Below are 19702 nucleotides of genomic sequence, written 5' to 3' on the forward strand. Positions count from 1 at the left end.
TCAAGACCTGGCTTTCTGCACCACACACATTCACTGAGCATCTGCTCTTTGCCCAGGCCCTGCTGCAGGTGCCAAGGCTGCAAAGCTACGACATGGCTTGTGTGACTCTCCAGAACAGTTGGGAAGGGCCTCACCAAGGGTGGTATATCTGAGCTGTGGTCAGAGAATGAACAGGAAGTGGAGCTGCAGAGAGAACAAACAGTGTGCTTTGCTGGTGGAGGGCGTGGCATGTTCAGCACAGAGGGAGGAGAGGGCCTGCCTGGTGAGGGGTGGAGGTGGGTGCTGAGCTGGTGCTGGGTCTGGGGGCCCAGACTGTGAAGCATCTCAGGTGCCTTCTAGGGAGTCTATTCTAGACTTTAAAGTTTGCTCTTGCTGAAAACTAATGACGCATCCTTAGCTAGAGTGCTTGCTCAGTCTCCTGGTATGCAGTGGGGGGACAGAGAGGAGACACTCAGGAGGTGGCTTTCATACAGACCAGCAAGAAATGAGGTCCTAACCAGAAAAGATCCCAGAGCTTTAGGCCCTCCAGATCTTTATTTATTTATTTATTTATTTGCTTTGTAGAGCCGCACCCTCGCAGCATATGGAGGTTCCCAGGCTAGGGGTCCGATCGGAGCTACAGCTGCCGGCCACAGCCATAGCCACGTCAGATCTGAGCCACATCTGAGACCTACATCACAGCTCACGGCAACGCCATGTCCTTAACGCACTAAGCGAGGCCAGGGATTGAACCCACAACCTCATGATTCCTAGTTGATTCATTTCTGCTGCGCCACGATGGGAACTCCCTACTCCAGATCTTTCGATGCCAGCTTGAGAACTGAGGGGATTTCCAGAGGCTCCTCAGGATCAGAGAGACTGAATTCTTGCCTTGGCTCAGCCCTGGGGAGGTTCCGTCCCTGGCGTTGGAGACCAGAATCCCCACGTATGTCATTCCTCTTCCAGGACTTGGAGCACCATTTAGGCCTTGCCCTAAACGAGGTACAGGCGGCCAAGAAGACGTGGTTTAACCGAACACTGAGCTCCATAAAGACGGCAACTGGCGTTCAAGGGAAAGAGACTTGCTGAGAGCAGCTGCTGCCTCCAGACTCCTTCAGAAAACACGACACCTTTTGTTGCCTTCTTTGGCCAGATGTGTGATTCTGTGACATGTCCCAGGACCAGAATGTACCTAAGTCAGATCCATAGAAGCATGTCGGTAGTTCACTGGACCAGAGCTCGTGAAGCGGGCAGCCTCAGCCGTGAGGCTCTCCTAACTACTGATACTAACGGGCCTGCCGGCTCCCCTGGCGCTCTGGACCCTCGAGAAAGTCACTCCTCCACGTGACCTCCCAGGGCTCGTCCCAGTTAGGTCAGCTCCTCACCCAGCTCAGTGACTGAGGTGACATTTTCAGAGTTTGGGCATCCTTCAGGCTACTGGTTTTTTTCTAAACCTTTAATCTTTTTTTTTTTTTAATATACATATTATATATATGGGGAAGGGGGGATCAGTAACTCAAATAATCCTTATCTGCTTCGGTGCCAGCAGGGGGTCCTCTGGGTAGACATGCAGAAGCACTTTGTTTTAAACAGGAGGGTTTCATGGTTGTAGTTGAAGCCACCTCGTCGTGTTAAACTCTATGATGCACACAGGTTTTGGTTTGGCATTATTCATTTGTTTCTGATCAATTCTATGCAACTCTCATGGTTCCTGTTGTTTTTAGTGTTAGCTGCCAAATCACTCCACAGTGCTGGGGCTGGTGACTTGACTGACTGTGCGACTGGATTAATCATAATGTGGACAAATCTTATTTTGCTTAATGTGTCGTGTGTGTGTGTGTGGGTGTGTGTATATATATTATATATATATAAATATCTTTTCCCGATGCACCCAGTTGACAGTGTTTAAACCCCGGACTAGGACTGATCTCCACAACTTAATTAGGTGGTTATTTGGGCACTTAATTTCACTCAAGGTTTGTCAGGCTCTGCTCTGCACCTGCTGTCGTGAGAGCTGTGAAGAGCTCTCTCACTTCAAGGTTTCGAGTGTTTTTGCACAACAGGTCATACAAGTGAGAAAGACTCCGAGGGCGGTGTGTGTGTGCGCGTGCACGCGTGTAACCATGAGGATGTGCAGGATGCCCCATCCTGCTGGCCTGCATCCCTGCCTGGAGACCTAGGCCCCCCCCCCCCCCCGGGGTGAGGCTGGGTGCAAACCTCACTGTTCAGACGAGCTGCAAGTTCTCACTTTAGAAGTATGGAATGGAGGGTTTAGCACCTTTTTTTTTTTAACAAAATAACGTTAGCCTTTTAATTTATATAGTGATACGCTGACAGGCTGTCTCGCAGACGACTTCCTCGTCTTCTCTGCGTGCAGTGTGGTTCCAAGAGGCACTGGTTTGTATATAAAGACACTTGGGTTGTTTCGTATCCCGTTTCCTGTCGCTGTATGAGCGCCTGCCAAGGGCCCCTGTGATAAGGGAGGCAACAAGCGACAACCCCTGACCCCCGACCATCCCCTCCACTGCTTTCTGTCTTTCTTGTTCAGTTACCAAAACCGCTGTAAGCCCATCTAAAACTAGGTGCGTGGACATTGTGCTAGATAGCTGCTGTGTGTCAACTTTATGAATTGAAATATAAACCAGTAAACTTGTATTACTATTTCTTTTGTTGGTTTTATTTTAACAGCATATTCATTAAATATTTTGGTACAAACAGCATTGCCTTGTAAAAACCAGTCTTATCATTATGTGCTCTTGCTCTCCGCCCCCCTGCCCCGCCCCCGCAGTCAGAGAAGACCACCCTGTGGGCGGATGGGTGTGTGTGAGCCTCAGGCAGCGCCTCCCTGCATCCGTCAGACGCTGAGCGGCTGAGGTGCCTGGGCCGTGGGGTGAGAGAAGATGATGGTGCCTCTGCCTGCCCTCGTGAGTACTCCTGCCTCAGAAATACAGCGGTGCCGCAGTGCCCGGGGTGAGACCTGACACGTGCACTGGAGGTTTAGGACATCTTTCAGGAGGTGAGGGTGCAGTCAGAGGCAGAGATGCGAGAGGGAATGTTCAGGGGCGGCGGCTGAAGGGGAGAAAGGCAGAGTACCCGAGGTCCAGCTGGGCTCTGCTGGACCTTTGAGGAAGCGTGGTTGGCACGGTCAGGAGCATCTTCTAGAAAACTTGCTTTCTGTTAGCTGGTGCTCCTCTCACACCCAGCACCAGAGGAGGAAGGCTCTCAGAACCTCTGCGTCCTTTACCCCCTCGCCCCCTTCTCTGCAGCAGGAGGAGCAGCAGGGCTTCCTCCTCCTCCAGCCCCCTCCTTGTTGGCCCTGCTCTCAGATGCCCTGCAACCAGCCTTTGGATGCAAGTTGCTGAGGCGCCAGCCATGAGCAGGAGGTGGTGAGCCAGCCCTGCCGCGTGTTCTCTCCGCTGCCCCAGAGGAGGGCGGGCCAAGCAAGGGGCCTGGCTGCAGCTGGAGCTCCACAGAGGCCAGGCCCAGGGCTCCAGAGCACCACACACGGGCTGGAGGGCATGCTTCCAGCCAAGCAGGCAAGAGCCAAGAAGCGCTAGGCTGCTCTAGGCTTTAACAGCCCCACGGGTCCCAGCGTTCAGAGTGTAGGGACTCGAAAACCCTCCTCCCAGCAGCGCTGTCTTGCCAGGGAATGGAGCCCACAGCCAGGCAGCCTGGGCCCACGGGCCTAAAGTGACCCGGGACGGGGCTGCTCTCTCGGGGGTCCCCTAGTGCTCTTGAGATTCAGGTTGAGAATGATCGCAACTCCGTGGGCTGAGAGCCGAGACAGTGTCCCTGTGGGAACAAGGAGCCAGGTGGGTAGTGGTGGTAGGAGACCAAGTGGTCGTGCCAGTTTTCTGCGCTGAGAACGGGGTGCTGGTTAGAGAAGCAGGAAGACCACATTTTGGTGGAAGAAACGGTAGTGAGCACTGCAGTCAGAGTGAATCTGGGGATGGGAGATGCGACTAGGTCATCAGCTGGAGGCCGTCCAGGCCATGGAGTTTGAAGGTGAAACTGGAGAGTTTTAAGCCAACTTGCTCTAAAGACCTTTAGGAGTTCCCATCTCGGCTCAGCAAAAACGAATCTCACTAGTATCCGTGAGGACTCAGGTTCGATCCCTGGCCTTGCTCAGTGGGTTAAGGATCCGACGTTGCCGTGAGCTGTGGTGTAGGTCGCAGCTGTACGACAGCGGCTCGGGTCCTACATTGCTGTGGCTGTGGCCTAGGCCGGCAGCTGTAGGCCCGATTCAACCCTAGCCTGGCAACCTCCATATGCCGTATCAATCCTTTAGGAGAAAGATTGGGAAGACAGAGTCTGAAGAGAAGTGACAGAATAGAAGGCCAGATTTGGGAAGAACTCCTGGAGAGTCACTGAAAGTTGGGAGAGGAAGAGGAGGACACAGCAGGCAGATAAACATAGCTGTCAGTGTATGGATTTGAGGCCTTGTGGGGAGCACGGGTTGGCGAGGCTGGAGTCCACAGACCCTTAGGAGTGGTGCGGGCACCTCCGCATAGGGCTCGGAGCCGCAGCCCCACTGACAGTCGGGTGCCCTGGGCTGTCCTGCGCAGGACAGTGGTTTCACAGCAGCATCCCCCTGGTCTCTGCCTGCTCGATGCCAAGAGCACCCCTGCCCCCACCATAGTCACTGAAAATGTCTCCAGACTGGGGAAGGTCACCCCCGGTTAAGAACCCCGCCCTGGCGCACGGTCGGAGTAAGCAAGGGCTGGCTGGAGGCCTAGAAACTGCCATTCAGGGGAGGAGAGAGGAGCTGGTGCGGCAGAAGGGCCTCGGACCTCCAGAGAACACGCAAGCTCCGCCTCGGCAAGGGCAGGACTGGGAAACCGCTGGTGCTCGGGGCGGGGTGGGGCGTAGCAGGGGAGCCAGATCCAGTGTCTCCAGCTGTGGGAGGACAGGAAGCAGAAGCAAGGGTACATTTCCAGAATCCTGGCTGTGACGGTAAGTCAGGGACACGGAGGTGATTAGAGGGAGAGCAGCAGGCATGAGGCTTTGTTCTGGAAAACTCATCCTGATTCTGACCATGTGACCAGGGCTCTATTTCTTACCTGACTGTGCGAAAAATGTGACAGGCTCAGTGGACTGTCTAGCAGACCCTGTTGAACCTGAGGGGGTATCCAGGGCCCTTTTTTTTTTTTTTAATGTAGATAGATAGATAATATACGACTGAGTCACTTTGCTCTACAGCAGAAGTTGGCACATTATGAATCAACTCAATTTAAATTTTTTTAAAAATAGAATAAGGAAAAAAATCATGACTATCCCAACAGATGTGGGAAAATCTTTTGATTTTTAAAAAAAAAGGCTCTCGGGGAAGAGGCAGCTCAGAATGAAAGGAAAGAGGCATCGGCCTCCAAGGCTCCAGGATGCCACCGCCCCGTCTGCTCCAAGTCCCACATCCCAGTGGCAGTAGCAGCCATGAGAGGAGTGGAAGAGAGAGAACTCCATGGAGCTAAAAGTAAGCCCAGAACCACTCTCAGGTCTGAACTGACCCAGCAGTTGTTGGGACCCACAGGCAGAGGGAACAAGTGGGTGACGCGGGCCTCTGGCGGCCTGGGAGAGTTGCTTGGCCTCGCAGAGCCTGTTTCCCCATCTGTCTGATGGGTGTTTGGAGGGTTATTATGCTGCTTCACTTGCTCAGAGATAGGCCTGATTCTGACCCTGGGATTCAAATCTCCCAAGATGCATTTGAGGGGTGATGAGAAGCAGACAGACCTCTGAGCTTTAGAATAAGACGCCCAAGCTCCGTGTTTCCCTACCCTCCTCTTTTGTAGGGTGAAGAATTTGGGCCCATAGCATCCTGGCCCTGCGCGCCCACCCGGCTAGGATATCACCCCCATCTTCAGCTCCCAGTGACTGGCAGGGCAGCTGCTTTAAGATGACCACATGGGCAGCAGGTGGATGTCACTCAAAGCACCTCCTTACAAGCAGCGCAGGTAGACCAGAAACCCAGGTTCAAGGCCAGGCCATGGCCTTGGACGCTCACCTCATGTGGGAAGGTCACTGAGCTCTTCCTGGTTCTCCCGATTGTGTGCCATGGCTTCAGGGCCTAGCTCTAGCTCTGCGTGTTGCTAGGCCACTGTTAAGCTCTTGACCCTTCCCCTGTGTTCTCCCTCAGTTGTCAGAACACTCCTGTGAGTTGTGACATTATCCCCAGATTTCAAAGTGAGCGTGAAAGACTTGCCCATGATCATAAGATCTGGGATTTCAGTATTTTCTACAAGAACTCGCCACCACCTCCACCTTTCTCTTCCAGGGCCCTTAAGCAAGAAAAACAGTTTCCTCCCTTCTCTCCCCAGTTTAAACTCAGCAGGTGTTCTCGCACTAGTCATGGACAAGAGGATGTGAGCAGGGTCCTCGGGCAGGGGAGCAGCAATGGGCTGGCCTGGTCCGCTTTTCTTCCCATCAGTGTCAGTGCGGTTATGGACAGTGTGCAGGGAGACGGCTGGCCTGCATTAGAACACAGTGCCTTTGCTTACCTGGAGGGCTGGGCCACCCCTGTCCTTCATCCCGGGGTATTTGAGTTCCTAGGGCAGGAACCTCATGGGAGAGAAGCAGTAGGAAGAGCTTCAGCTTTGTCCCTGTATCTCTGAGCCTTAGTGTCCTGGTGTATAATTTCTGGGTAATGCCAATTCTGGGGAAAAGGTGTCAGAATTAAGAGTGAAGTAGGTACGTGAGAAGCACCAGCTAGGAGTTCCTGCTCTGGCACAACAGGATCGGCAGCACCAGGACACAGGTTTGATGCCCAGCATGGTGGGCTAAGGATTATTAGGTGTTTGCCGAACCTGCAGTGTAAGGTCACAGCTGTGGCTCAGAGTGAATCCCTGGCTCCAGAATTTCCATATGCCACAGGGCAACCAAAAAAAAGAAAAAAAGCATCTGGCAAATTCTAGCTTAGGAGCCAGCATTTAGCATCCACGGCTCACCACTCACTGTGCCAGGGTGCTAGGTGAAAGGTTGAGGTTGAGTAAACTTTTTGCACCATTAGCAGAGGAGCAGAGTCTCAGCAATTGTAAACATGAATGGGAATCAGGCCTGCCTTTCAGAATGAAGGAAAGTCCCTGCCACATGTACTGAGCTGGCTCAACAGAGCCAGGAAAATGGTTCTGCACCTGACCCTTTCATTTAGGCAGAGTAAGTTCTGCACAGAACAGTTCAGCCCATTGCTGTTTAAGACAGAAGCTTTTATTTGTAGTCATCCAAATGGGGAAAATGCAACATGTCAGGGCATTACAGACAAATTGCAGCAGCCAGACAAGAGGGCCAGTCTATTGCAGAGTCCAACATGGTGTGAAAGAGCCACAGTGTGGGCGCTGCCTGTGGGAGTCGGGGTGGCAGAGAGTCCCACTGGATGAAGGCCAGGCATCTCTGGGCGAGGCACTGGTGACAGTCCACACATGCAGGCTGCTGCTTCAGCCACGCCGAAGGTTGCAAGTTCAGAGTCCTACAGGGAATCGTTGCCCCAGAGAGGGAAGGACAATCCACGGTGGTCGCATTCTCCAGTGTTTTTAACATAATATACAACAGTTATTGCCAAGGACTTTGCACTGCAGATTATATTATTTACATTTGCGTAGTCAGAAAAAACACCGTAAATAGATAACAGATAGGTATTTTAAGTAGATTTCTAAAAACTACCTTGGCCATCACCAGGCCAGAGTGCGAGCAAGCTACAGCCAGGCGCCCAATGTCACGTGCGCTCCTGTGAAGTAGGGAAAGGTTTTCTACCCACAACTACACTTGGCCTTGCTTCCTGAACCCCCCAGCCCGCAACTGAGCAGGGCCCCCTTCCTCTTTGTGAGGGAAGCCCCTCCTGGAACAGCTGAGGGCTTCAGGTCTAGACTGGCTGCCTCCTGCCTCCTGCCTCCTGTCCAGTGAGTTCTGCACGGAATGGGTGAGAAAAAGCAAGTCTCAGAGGCCGCTGTCTAGGAATACGGCTGGGCAGGCACATCAGGGGGCCTGGGCCGGGGGCTAACAGGCTGAGCCAGGCACCAGTACCTTCCCTCCTGCCTCACTATCCCTGGAGGTCCCTCCCCTAATTAGGGCCACCTCCGGAGACCTGGCCTTTTCCTGAAGATGTGACTGAGCCCCGGCCAGACACTCAGACCAAAGCTTCAGCACAACAGGACAGACGGTCCCTAGTGAAAGGCCTGAGTTCACAGAAACTTTGGGGAAACAGAATAAATGCTGCTCGGCTGAAGTAAAGGAAGCCTGCCCAAGGCATGTGGCTCCTGACTCACCAGAAGACAAGAGGGGCAGAGGGCACGCCCCAGCCCCGCCAAGCATTCCCTGTGCCGCCTCAAGGCCCTGGAGGGGAGGCCCTATGGCAGTTGGAGGCAGCCCATGAGACAGCCAGAGCCACCCTGGGTTCCTGGGAGATGCACAGAGTTAGGCCCTGGTCAGGAGCCATTTGAGAAGCCACCACACTAAGTGGGCGAGGGGACAAGCGGCATTCGGTGTCCCCTCTGCAAAGTAAGGGTGCAGTGTGCACCCTGCCTGACCAGACAAGGCTGCCGAGGTCGGGGAGAAACGCTACCCCGGGAACCTGGCTGAACCTGGGTGCGGCCATCAGCATGGGCTCGGGGTCAGGGCCCCAGCCAAGGGAGCTGGTGAGGTGAAGGACTCAAGGCTCACGGGGTGACAGGAGGTCAAGGAAAGGAGTGTGTCTCGCCACTGACCCCCACCCCAACCAAAGTCCTCAAGCCCTGAGGTGTCTGTGAGGGAGGGGAGAGGCTGGCCAGAGAGAAGGCTGGCTTTGCTCATAAACCACAAGCGGAAAGGCAGCTTTTCAAGCGCCTACAACGCCTCTCCTGATCCACGATTCATTTCCAGAGCAGCAGAACTGTTTGGGTCAGAACCAAGAACCCCTTTCGGAGCACTGTCTCCCTCCCTCAGCAGGGGAATGAGACAAGCAGGCTCAGGCTCGCAGTTCTGGGCTGGGACAGGGCAAGGGCCAGGCTCAAGCTCCAGAAGCAACTAAGGTGCCTCCCGTGAGGCCAGGGCCGCAGTGCAGACCGAGCAGCCTGAGAAAAGGCTTCGTCTGGGCTGGGCCTTCCTTGGTTCTTTCCCTTCCCTGAGCCCAGAAACCTCTAGAAGACACAGTGGTACTCCTGAGAGATGGAAGGTGACGCAGCTACAGCACAGCACAGCCAAGGCAATAAAGCCCAAAGGCCCCAGATCCCCAAGAGCAAAAGAGCCAAACACGACCCTTCACAGCTTTCGCCGGAGGCTTGGTGAGGACAAGCCCGACGGCGGCACTCGGCACTGGCGGCAGCTCCCCCAGGGCCCAGGGCAGCACCAAACCGCTCACCCTCACACAGGCCCCGGGGAGGCCGCAGATGAACCTCCCAGCGGCAGGGCCTCTGGCAAGTGCCTCCCCGTCTCTCTCAGAGCTGCCGGCACTCAGGACAGGTCTTTCTCCAGCCCCCTTCCACGGGCACAGGAAGCCAGCGCCGACACCACCCTGCTCGACTTCCCTCTATGTTAGTTAAATGAGAATGTCATGGTTCGTGTCCCTGGAACCTCACCTCATAGGTACTCGGTCCACTGCCTAGAAGCATCTCTAGGGGAGGTGCCGCGGGAAGCAGAGAGCACCGCCCACCTCCATGAAGCCCTGCCCGGGGGCCGCACCCACGCAGCCTGTGCTACGGGCACCTGCCCCGGCAGGTCACAGGCTTCAGTTCTACTTCCCTGAAGGCCTGTCCAGCTGCTGGCCGCACCATAAAGCCTTCCTGATGTGTGACTCCATCCTGAAGCAAGGAGAAGCCCATCCCTAGCGGTTTTCACTCTCATACGCCAAGGCCCTGGGCCCCATGCCAAAGGAGACCCGAGACAGGTTTCATCGTCCTGCCCTTTTCAGCTGTCTTTGGAGAGCAAGTGAGAAAAGGCGTGAAGCTGGCAGATTGTGCCCACTCAAAAAACGTGTGGTGCTCACTGGAGCCCAGTAGCCAGAAAAGCCACCCAATTCTCCAGGTCTCCTTCCCACTCGTGGACCAACAGTAACCAACGCCTTGGCTAAAAAACCCAGGCGGAACTGAACCACCTGTAACCACAAACCTGGTCTTTCCCTGCCCCGAGCATCTTTCCAAACCTGAGCACAAGCTGCCACTGGCCCAGAGGACGGAGCCCGGGCTCTGGAGCTGCCTCCTCCTGGGGCTCTTCCAGTTCAGCCCTGGCTTCCTCTCCCCTGGGCCCCAACAGTGCCCACCCCACCCTCCATACCTGAGGTCCTGGGCGAGCATGCACCCTCCTCCCCCACTGCTCACAGGACAGGTGCTCAAGGAAGACAGATGGGAGGAAGCGCCCAGGCCACGTTAAGCCAGAGGCCCACTCCCCGTCCGGGATAAAGCTGTTGGTTCACAGCCACACTTGCCTGCTGCTCTGGGGCCACGACAACAAAGTGGAGTAGCTGTGACAGAGCCAACAGGCCCCACAGCCTGAAAGATTTACTACTGGGACCTTTTCACAAAGTTTAGCGACACCAGGTCTAAGGCAGTGCTCCCAGAGATTTCCACACTATGACACACTTGGTGATGTTTGTGTGGCCCAAAGGGCTTGAGACAAGGCCACTCCTAGTTAGAGACACCTGGTCCTCCCAGAGGTGGACGGGCTCAGTGTCTCAGCGCACCCTAACCTCAGGGCTCTGACCTAAAGGCTCAAAACCGCTGCTGCCCCGACAGAGCCATAGAAATACAAACGTTCAGAAACCCACCTAACCCTCTGCGGGTCCCCTGCCCACCTGTTCAGAGCCAAAGGTGGCAGCACAGACAGAAAACTAAGGCCCCAAGCTAATTTCCTAGTAATCTAACACTTTCACCCTTCCCCCTCCTTTAAATGCTCTGTAAAGCAGTATCTTCCATTGGCTAAATAAATAAAGACCCTGCTCTACGGATGTTGAATCCATTGAGCTCAGCTCTTGGGCAGGTAAGGAAGCTCTCACTACACTGCTTTTTCCAAAAACAGGAGGCCTCTGTGCTCAGCGCCTGATCCCCCTTCCTACTGGAAGCTCAGCAGAGCGGGAACTCAGGGAAAGGGCAAGATGCTGACCAGCCAGCCCACAAACCTCTGTCCCTGTAAGAAAGCCTTCCCAGGGGCACATGACAAAGTTGAGCCCGTCAAACCGCATTTCCTGGCCCAACAGAGACGGCCTTGAATTCCTCTACAACCCCTCTCCCCGCCCCCCCCACGTGCCCATCCTGGCCCCAGGCACCACTGTCCTCAGTCACCTACAGCAGCCCTGGTCCCTTGCTGAGGGTGGGGTTCCTGTGGTCCCCTGGCCCCACAACCTCCTGCTCTGTCCAGGCGAGGAGCCTGGACTATGAAGAGATGCCTCTCCTGCCTCTGACCCCTTGGCCACCGCCCCATCAGCCTCCTTCATCCCTCGTCAGGGTATCTGCAACAACAGCCTGTCTCCTGCCTTTGGTCCTTCCCTCTCCAACTGTCCAAACCGATCCTCAGACTCCTCTCGCCATTCTGGAAGACGGAAACCAGTAAAGGGCCCAGCACCTGAGGCCCTGCCCCATCCCATCTGACACTTCACCCTCCTAACCAAACCGGTTCCCAGGTCCCGAGAAGGCCATTCCCTTCTCTGCACGCTGTGCCCCCTCCTGGGGGCCTCCCCTGACCACTCTGTGGGCAAACTCCTGCCCAGCTCAGATGCCAGTCTCTCGGGAAGAACCACCACGTCACTCTAAATCGCTCAGTCTCTTCACAGGCCTGGCTCCACTCCGGGACTGAGTGGGAGACCTTCTCCAAGCACAGAAGGAGGCTCTGGTCCCATTCCAGGCCCTGAGTGTTCCCCTCCCCCTTCCCAGGCTCCGTCCACCTTCCGTCTGGCATTTTCTTCAACTACCCCTCCTCACCCAGCACAGCCTGGCTGGTGGCAGGTGACAACAAATGTTTGTTACATCCGTGTGTCCAGAGAAGGGAGACATGGCCTTGGCAGGGTCAATGATCACAGCAGCGTTCTGTGCAGACCAACATCCTGTGGAAGGACCTCCTCTGCGCCATCTGAACAGCTGGCTTCCGGCGTAAACACTGCCGGTGCCACGGGCTCCCTTCTCGCCACACCCCGTGCGAGGCACATGTTAGCTCAAATTGCCCAATCGGGCTTTAACTATCTTTTCTCATCTGGAACCACATACAACAAGTAAGTACAACCGTTTAAAATAGCTGACAGAAGGGTGTGTGGTCGGTCTCCCCTTCGCCAGCCTCGCCCTGTCTCGTTTTGAGGTGCTCTCAGCTTTCCTGAGTTCCTCAGGCGTATGCCACCTTCCATATTGGGTGGAAGGCGTGCTCTCCTCCTGGGTGCTGGCCTCCCCCAGGCACAAAGGACGTAAGAAAGCTGAGCAACTCCTGAGACCGTCTGCAGGACGGGAGAGTCAAGTGAGACCCTGCCTCCGTGCTCTGGGCGAGCACCCAATGAAGGCCTCGCCAGACACAGACGGCAGTGTACAACCAAAACCCCGGTGAAGCTCAGGGTGAAAAAGCACACACCCGGCCCCTCCGTCCAGCACCTGGGCCTCCCCTGATGGCAATCACTGGCTCGCAATTGACTGCAGGTTCAGTTGTAGCACAAGAAGATGGGCTGTGGACACAGACCCTGCCGTGTGGCCAGCAAACAACAAACAGGCCACTCGGCCCCAAGCTGGGCAGCGGGTAACCTTGCCCAGGAGCCAGCCCAGAGTCCTTCAGAGCAGCCAGAGAGGAATGAGCCTGAAGTCGGCTTTCTTTTTTTCCCCATGGAATGGGGGGTGGGGTCAGGGAGAGAGAAGCTGGCTTTTGTGTGTTTTCTTTCAAACCTCACAGGATATATTCCAGAAGTCTGGAAGAAGGTTAAGTAGAATGATTACACTGTAAAGAGGAGAGAAACAGCTGCGGAACAGTTTTAGAAAAGAGGATAGGCAGCAACCTAGACTGTTAACGCCAACCACCAGTGGTAAGCACAGCACTATCAGAATGGGTGGGCTTGGCCACTGACTAGCTGTATAATTTGGGGCGAGTCATTTTGTCTAAGCCTCTATTTCTTCATCTGTAAAAGGAGAAAAATTCTAGGTCCCACAGTTGTGGTGGTGTTCAAATCTCATCCCTAAGAAAGGGATTCTGTTAACTCGAAAAACAGTAGAAGAAATGCCATTTCTTCTGTGTGGTTAAAAACCCACTTATTAGGAGCCACAATGTTTTGCCACAAATAAACTAGGTGGTTTGGAGAGGTTCCTTGGCTTCAATTTTCTTGTCTGTGGTGTGAGAACAACCAGCTCTGCATTGCTGCTTCTCTGAACAGGGACTGTTAGGGCAGCGGCTGCAGGCACGGGCAGGAAAGGGCTCCACACGCACAGGACCAGTCCTCCCGCACACTGAACGGAACAACCTGGGTTTAAAAGGAGGTTCCTTCTTCCTGTTGCCCTCCAGGATTAAGGCGGGTGGCTCAGAAAAACTGCCACAGGTCATGGCGACCTGGGGTAAGGCAAGTGTATCTCTCCCCACACCCCCTCCGCCCTCAGCAGAGTCCCAACGGGCACAAATTGGCCAAGGAGCTGGGGCGCAGCCAGCAAGCAGAGCGGCCCAGGTGCAGAGATTTCACAGACCTTGAAGCCATCCAAGCAGGGCTTGCCAAACACGGCCCGACCCAGAGGGAAGCCTGTGGCTCCAGGCTGGCAGCCTTCCCCGAAGCCAAGTCCAGGGGACACTCCCAGCAAGCAGAACAGGCCAGTGCAATCAGCCCCTGATCCCATCTCTGCTCAGCACTTGCCCTGGGCCACCTCTCAGCACCGACACCCCAACCTGGGGCTGCCCTCTTCCTTGGACCCGATGAGCCAAGCCTCCCCCAGTTTTCCTTCAGCATCTGGCTCCCATCTTAAGACATCCCCATCCCCAGTCTCGGGCCAGAGAGCGTGGACTCAGAAAGCATCAGCTCAGTGAAGACACACACCTCCACTGCTCCTCGATATTCAAACAAAAACAAGCTTCAAATACAAAAGCTTCCTCTGCTTATACAGCCACACCTGAGCCTTCCAGTCTGTCATTCCTATTTGTTAAGCTTCTCCAACTGCTCTAAAAGAAAACAGCCTTATTTCAGGCCAGAATATCTGGTCTAAAATAACCTCAAGTCCAAGCCTAGACTCTAGCAGATGACCCTAGGACTGGCTTGGGCCTGTGAGCTCAAAAGATCACGTGGCCGCATGGCCCCTGCTTGTGCTCAGGCCGTTTTCAGCCCTGCCTCACTGCCTGCATGCCGCCTTGCTGTCGCGTGACACGCTTCCTCCCCTTCTTCCCACGTTTAATCCACCGTGTGGTGCAGCAGGGAAAGGCCTTGGCACTGACCAGAGCTGGGTTTCATTCCTGACCCTAGCACTAACTCTGAGCCTCAGCGTGTTCACCTGTCAAATAAGAATAATACCACCTCCAAGAAGGCTAAGTAAGAAAAAAAGTCCAAATGCCTGGCACACACAAGATACCAATTTTAGCATCTTTCTTCCATCCCTGCTTCTTCAACCTACTGCTGCCCACAGCACAAAATGACCCAAACTGAGGGCCACTGTTAATCGCCTGGGACATTTAGCTGACATCTGAATACAGAACTGTACAAAAGGATCAATGCAGGAGAAACCAAAACAAAGGAGAGAGACTGGATTTCCAGGCAGTGCTAAGACAATGCCTGTTACCTCCCAGGGGCCACAAGCAGCAAAAAGATGACTCAGGACCACACCTCCAGCGAGGATATGCTAATCCGACTCTCCAGCTGCCTGGGCAGATGGTGGCAACCTCCACACCACCCACCAGCAGAGAGAGCCATTTGCAGAAATAGCAAAGTTCTTCTGCCAAGAAAGACCCTAAGACCCTCCTTAGAAGGACCAGGTGATTAAGATGTTAACAGAGGGATCAAGACAAAACAAACAAAAGAACCCCAAGGCCTTGGCTAATGAGGTAAGGAGTCCATCAAAGAGCTACAGCTGAGGATTGGGGTCACTGCCAGGATGTGACTTACACAAATATTTTTTGAAGGAAAGCCTCTTGACTACAATGCAGATCTTATTTGCCTTAAAGGTAACACTTAATCCTTACCTATACTTTTTATAACCTCGGAGCATCACAGAACTCAAATCTGTATCCCCACTCGGCTCACCTGGACCAGCAGAGAGGGATGTGGCCACACACCTTTCTCCAGATGCTCCTGAGGTCCACGCAGACACGTGAGAGCCAGACGAACAGTAAGATGCTTACCCTTTATTCAGTCCAACCATCTACTCATCTTCCCTTTTGCTGAAAAGCAACTTCCCAACTGTGTCTAGAGAGAGAAATGGGTAGACGGACAGAGACTGGTGGAGGGATAGACAGATAGGTTTCTTTCTAAGACTGACAGAAGGGAGGCCTTATGCGGTGCGAAGCACAGATTTTTTTCCAAAGTGCTGCAGCTAACTGGAAGAGGGACGCGCAGGAACGATATTCAGAAAAGCATCTGAGGCAAGAGCCTTCCAAGCATGCCAACCAGCCTCCTCTCTCTTCCATGGTTTAAGACAAATACAGGTGAGCTCTGAATGTCAGACTCAGGGGCTAGCTGTAATCAAGGACACACTTTTTTCTCACTAACACACTGGCAGGAAACTTAGGATTGGCAGGTTGATATTCTAAGCTCAGCCCCTTTGAAGTTCCAAGCACGCCTAAATCCCAAAGTATTATGAACCCCTGACAACAGGCTGTCCAAGGAGTAACTACTTCAGCAGAAACACGAGCATCTTCCTGCAGCAACCATGTGCAGCAACCTCCCACACCAATTCTCACCGAGGGTTTGCTCTGTTTCCTGTCTGAGCCCCCCGGCCCCCGCCATGCTAGGAGTCCTCTTTCCCAGAGCCCAGGAGCACCCCAAACCTGTCAACACTAAGACATCCACGAAGCTCCCCCAAGCAGGCCATGCACCTGCTTCTCAACTCCTGCCAGCATAGCCTTGCCTCCTGCATCTATTCTGTCACCTCAGCCAACATGGTAAGAACAGTCAACATTTACTTGAGTGCTTACTATGTCCCAGGTACTATTCAAAGTACTCTGTGTGTTAACTCATCTAAATCCCAGACCCCAGAGGAATTTGCTGGAGGAAGAGAAATATATTCTGGCCCAGATTCCCACATGGTTTCTACTTACTATTTCTAGCTGTGCTGTAAAGCTTACATAACCTAATTTGCATTATGGTGCTATTTTTAAAAATCTCCAAAGATCACTGCTCCAAGCATCAATGGAAGCTGTTACCTCTTACCTAAAATGATAATGTGGGAAAGGATATCTATTCTTACAACTAACTCGACTTCAATTCTTGACTTAAAACAGACTTTCTGGAAGCTGTTATCGGGAAAGGAAGGGACTTATATAAGAAGTACAGGCTCTGCAAATAACTGTTAGAGAGAAACACATCAATACTGAAACTCACCTCAGTGTAGACAGTTTCTTGGCTTTGCAGGTTGTTATTCATTTACCACCCATCTCCCCTCCAGGAGACCTCCTAGTAACACTGAGGCATCTCTGGTCACTGGACGGCAGTTGCAGAGTACAAGTCAATACAACAGAACCTTTCTTGCTCTGGATGACTTCAGAGGGACCACCCCTACCCCAGCACCACCACCAGGGAGGCACCTGCAGACGCTGAATGGGAGCTACAGCAAGACCATTCACGGAGCAGGCTGTTTTCAGATTTAACTGCTCTTAAAGTCCCTAATTTCTAGGGGCTCTAGATTACTAGACATCTAACAGTTGCGGGGGAGGCGGGGGGGGGCGCCTTTAACTCACCACTGAAGATGTATTCCATTGCAGTTCCTTATGAAGTAATAAGAGAATGATGGATTCTAAGCGTAAAATTCCCTTCATTAGTCATCAAAAAATGTGATCAGTTTTTAAATTCACCGTTTTTGTTCTCTGCTATACTATACAAACTGCTTTATAGAAGGTATCTGTTATTCATTTCATTCAGTTCACTTAAGTGGAGAGAGGTCCGTGAACATAAACCAGAGTTGGAAGTATTTCAAATGAGTGAATTTCCAAATGAGATCCATCTCAGTGATGTGAGAGGGCCCATATTATTAAATTATTTATAAATTAACTATTAACTAAGCTAATTATCTTCTGACACTGCTAATGCATTGTCTCCCACCTAGGATATTTACAACAGGCCCAATTCCACCAACAAGGAGACTCTCCAACTTAAAATGCTTCCACCAGGCAGAACCTGTCTCACTAGTACCCAGAGAATCACCTGGCACATGAGGGGCACCCGGCTGTTTGACTAGGACGGGAATGTACGTGGTACTTAGTCACTAGATCACATACAACCTGCCAAAGCCACACATTCAACATACGTACAGACTCTGTATGGGAAAAAAGTCATTCCAGCATCCTTCACAGTTAGTAATAAAGAGAAAACTGCTACTTAGAGACAAATATAAAACATAAAATTCATTTTAATCTCTATATACATCAAATACAACCTTAGCACAGAACATCTAACACATGTGAAATGCATTTATGGGATACACTAAATGAAGCAAATCCTTATTAGGATATTTGACCTAACCCTCCTACCTTTTAAATGAATTCTACAATGGTAGAATCTGGTGGGAAATAAATCATCTAACTAATCTAGAAAAGACAGATGAGTTGCCTTGTCTATTTGGTCTCTGCAGACTGGGTATCATCTACCATTCTGAGTCTTGCCAAAAATTGGTTCTGCAAATACGTAGGTTAACTCAATTATATATTTTTCCATAGTTACCTTAATATTTTGGTTTTTTTTCATTTTCTATTGCTTTTTTTTTATGGCTTCTTGCTGCTGTTGTATTAGGGCATACAACACAGATCAGAGATAATTCATTTCTCAGAGAAGGTGCTCTCCTTGAGAAATTGGCACTTTGATCCTTAGCTTATGTAAGAGCTACACGCAAATGGATCCTATCAGCACTGTTACCACCTTGCTGCTTATGAAATTCCAGCACTTTGGCCAAAAAGAGTGCCCTGATGTTAAAATCTTCTTAGTTGAACACTTCCCACCACTGAATTCTTTTATTGAAACAGATTCGTGTATGTAACTCACATATATGTTACATCGTAAGTTTCTCTACACGTACACACACTCAGCAAAAGTGAAATATCCCTCTTGAATAGAAAGTAATTACAAGGGTATTAAAACAAATACTGAAAATGACTATTTTACACTTAGATCATAAAAACTTACGTGATGACATAAGACCTAAGAGATCAAATACATCATATGAGATTGTCATTTATGCATGTTGTGTTCATTGATTTTTAATTTTTTCTTTAATCAGAAAATAAAAGAGCTTACCTTTGCATACTGAGACCACAGCTTACAGTCACTATATCTCAGCCTATTTTATACAAGTGATATGGCTACGAAGGTCCGAGGAGAACGAGAATAAAGTGAGATAAACGTGCTGAAAACTGCTTAAAAGTATTAACCTGAAATACACAGAGGGTCCAACACCAGTTTTAAAAATATATTAACGAGGTATTTCCCAGCTCTTCAATTAATAACGGTGACTGACTGATTCATGATTTTCAAACATTCACCCAAATTTTTAAAAAAGAAGAAAAGGCCAATACCAGCAAAATCTATCAGTGGTTTGTTCCCCAGGTTAACAGCTTGGGAGAGACTGCAAACGACTGGAGGCCCCCTCGCTTCACTGCACCCCGCACCGCACCTAGTCAGCATGAGGTATGTTGGGAATCTACTGGACCAGTTACCTTGGACAAGAGATGGGGTGCTCCCACAGCCCCAGCCAACACGGGCTGCAGGCCACATCCCTGGCTGGGTGCCAGCCCCCATGCAAAGAATATGGCTTCAAGGAGGCCCCCTATCTCTGAGGATTCATAAAAGCACTAACTGACGCAGTCAGGAATGCAACTATTCAATTTATGTGCTAAAAAATTGTAAAAACTGTCAGAAGGTAGCACAGCTCACCACTAACTCTAAGTTCTACATTGGTCTGTAGACTCCTTGACAAGAGACTAGGCTAGGAGGGGTTAAGTAGATCAGGATATTGCTAGGTTTCCAAAGGAAAAGTTTTCAAACAGACACCGTGGCTTTGAATAAAGTATTGCTCTTCTTTAAATTACTCAGTCACTGCTTTCCAAAAGGAGGTGTCAGAGTGCTGTGTCTGAAAGCTGGAAAGCCTCAGGGGGTCACATTGCTCTTAGGACCAAGACACAGAAATTGCCATTTCAAGCCAGACAACCTGATGGTTCTAGAAGTCAGAGAAGAAGTCTTGAGGGCCCAAGTGAATAATAAATGGTGCGACGCTCAGAGGCTGGCAATAGGGGCTGTCAATGAAAAAACCACCTACAGTGGAGAAAAGAGCAGAGAAGCAAAACTTTATGTTAATTTCACAGAATTTGGTGAAGCCAAAAGCTTCATTTATATTTCTCTGCTCTTTCAGCTGTAAGTGGAATTTTCATTACAAAATGGAGGGGTGGGAAGGGCAAAAGGGGGGTGGGGTGGGGGAGGAAAACACTTAATTCATTACAAAATTTAAACAGTTGAACTTGCATGGTTACCACTTCTAACAAAGGACTGACAGCTCAATTATTTTAAGTAAAGCAGAGAAATGTAAAAGTTTGCAGCAACTGGGCAGGTTTACAACATGGTTAGTAACTTCCAACAAACAACAAAATTAAAAAAAAAAAAAAAAAAAAAGACTTGGTAGAAACCATT

General features: G+C 51.4%; 2 protein-coding genes across 10 annotated transcripts in view; one reads left to right on the top strand and one right to left on the bottom strand.

Moving 5' to 3' along the window:
* The window catches only part of RABGAP1 (RAB GTPase activating protein 1), a 173075-nt gene extending 170376 nt beyond the window's left edge, over positions 1-2699 (top strand). For 4 of the 8 annotated variants that reach the window (XM_021074563.1, XM_021074574.1, XM_021074593.1 and 1 more), the window contains one exon: positions 946-2699. In XM_021074563.1, coding sequence (XP_020930222.1) covers positions 946-1068 — 123 coding nt within the window. In that variant the 3' untranslated portion in view covers positions 1069-2699. The remainder of the gene's footprint in view (positions 1-945) is intronic. The other 4 variants (XM_021074570.1, XM_021074567.1, XM_021074586.1 and 1 more) reach the window with 1 other exon arrangement.
* The window catches only part of STRBP (spermatid perinuclear RNA binding protein), a 165774-nt gene continuing 148330 nt past the window's right edge, over positions 2259-19702 (bottom strand). Inside the window, exon 18 of one of the 2 annotated variants that reach the window (XM_021074603.1) lies at positions 2259-19330. In XM_021074603.1, coding sequence (XP_020930262.1) covers positions 19236-19330 — 95 coding nt within the window. In that variant the 3' untranslated portion in view covers positions 2259-19235. The remainder of the gene's footprint in view (positions 19331-19702) is intronic. The other variant, XM_021074611.1, reaches the window with a different exon arrangement.

The sequence above is a fragment of the Sus scrofa genome, chromosome 1, assembly GCF_000003025.6.
Source record: "Sus scrofa isolate TJ Tabasco breed Duroc chromosome 1, Sscrofa11.1, whole genome shotgun sequence".
NCBI classification, from domain to species: Eukaryota; Metazoa; Chordata; class Mammalia; order Artiodactyla; family Suidae; genus Sus; species Sus scrofa.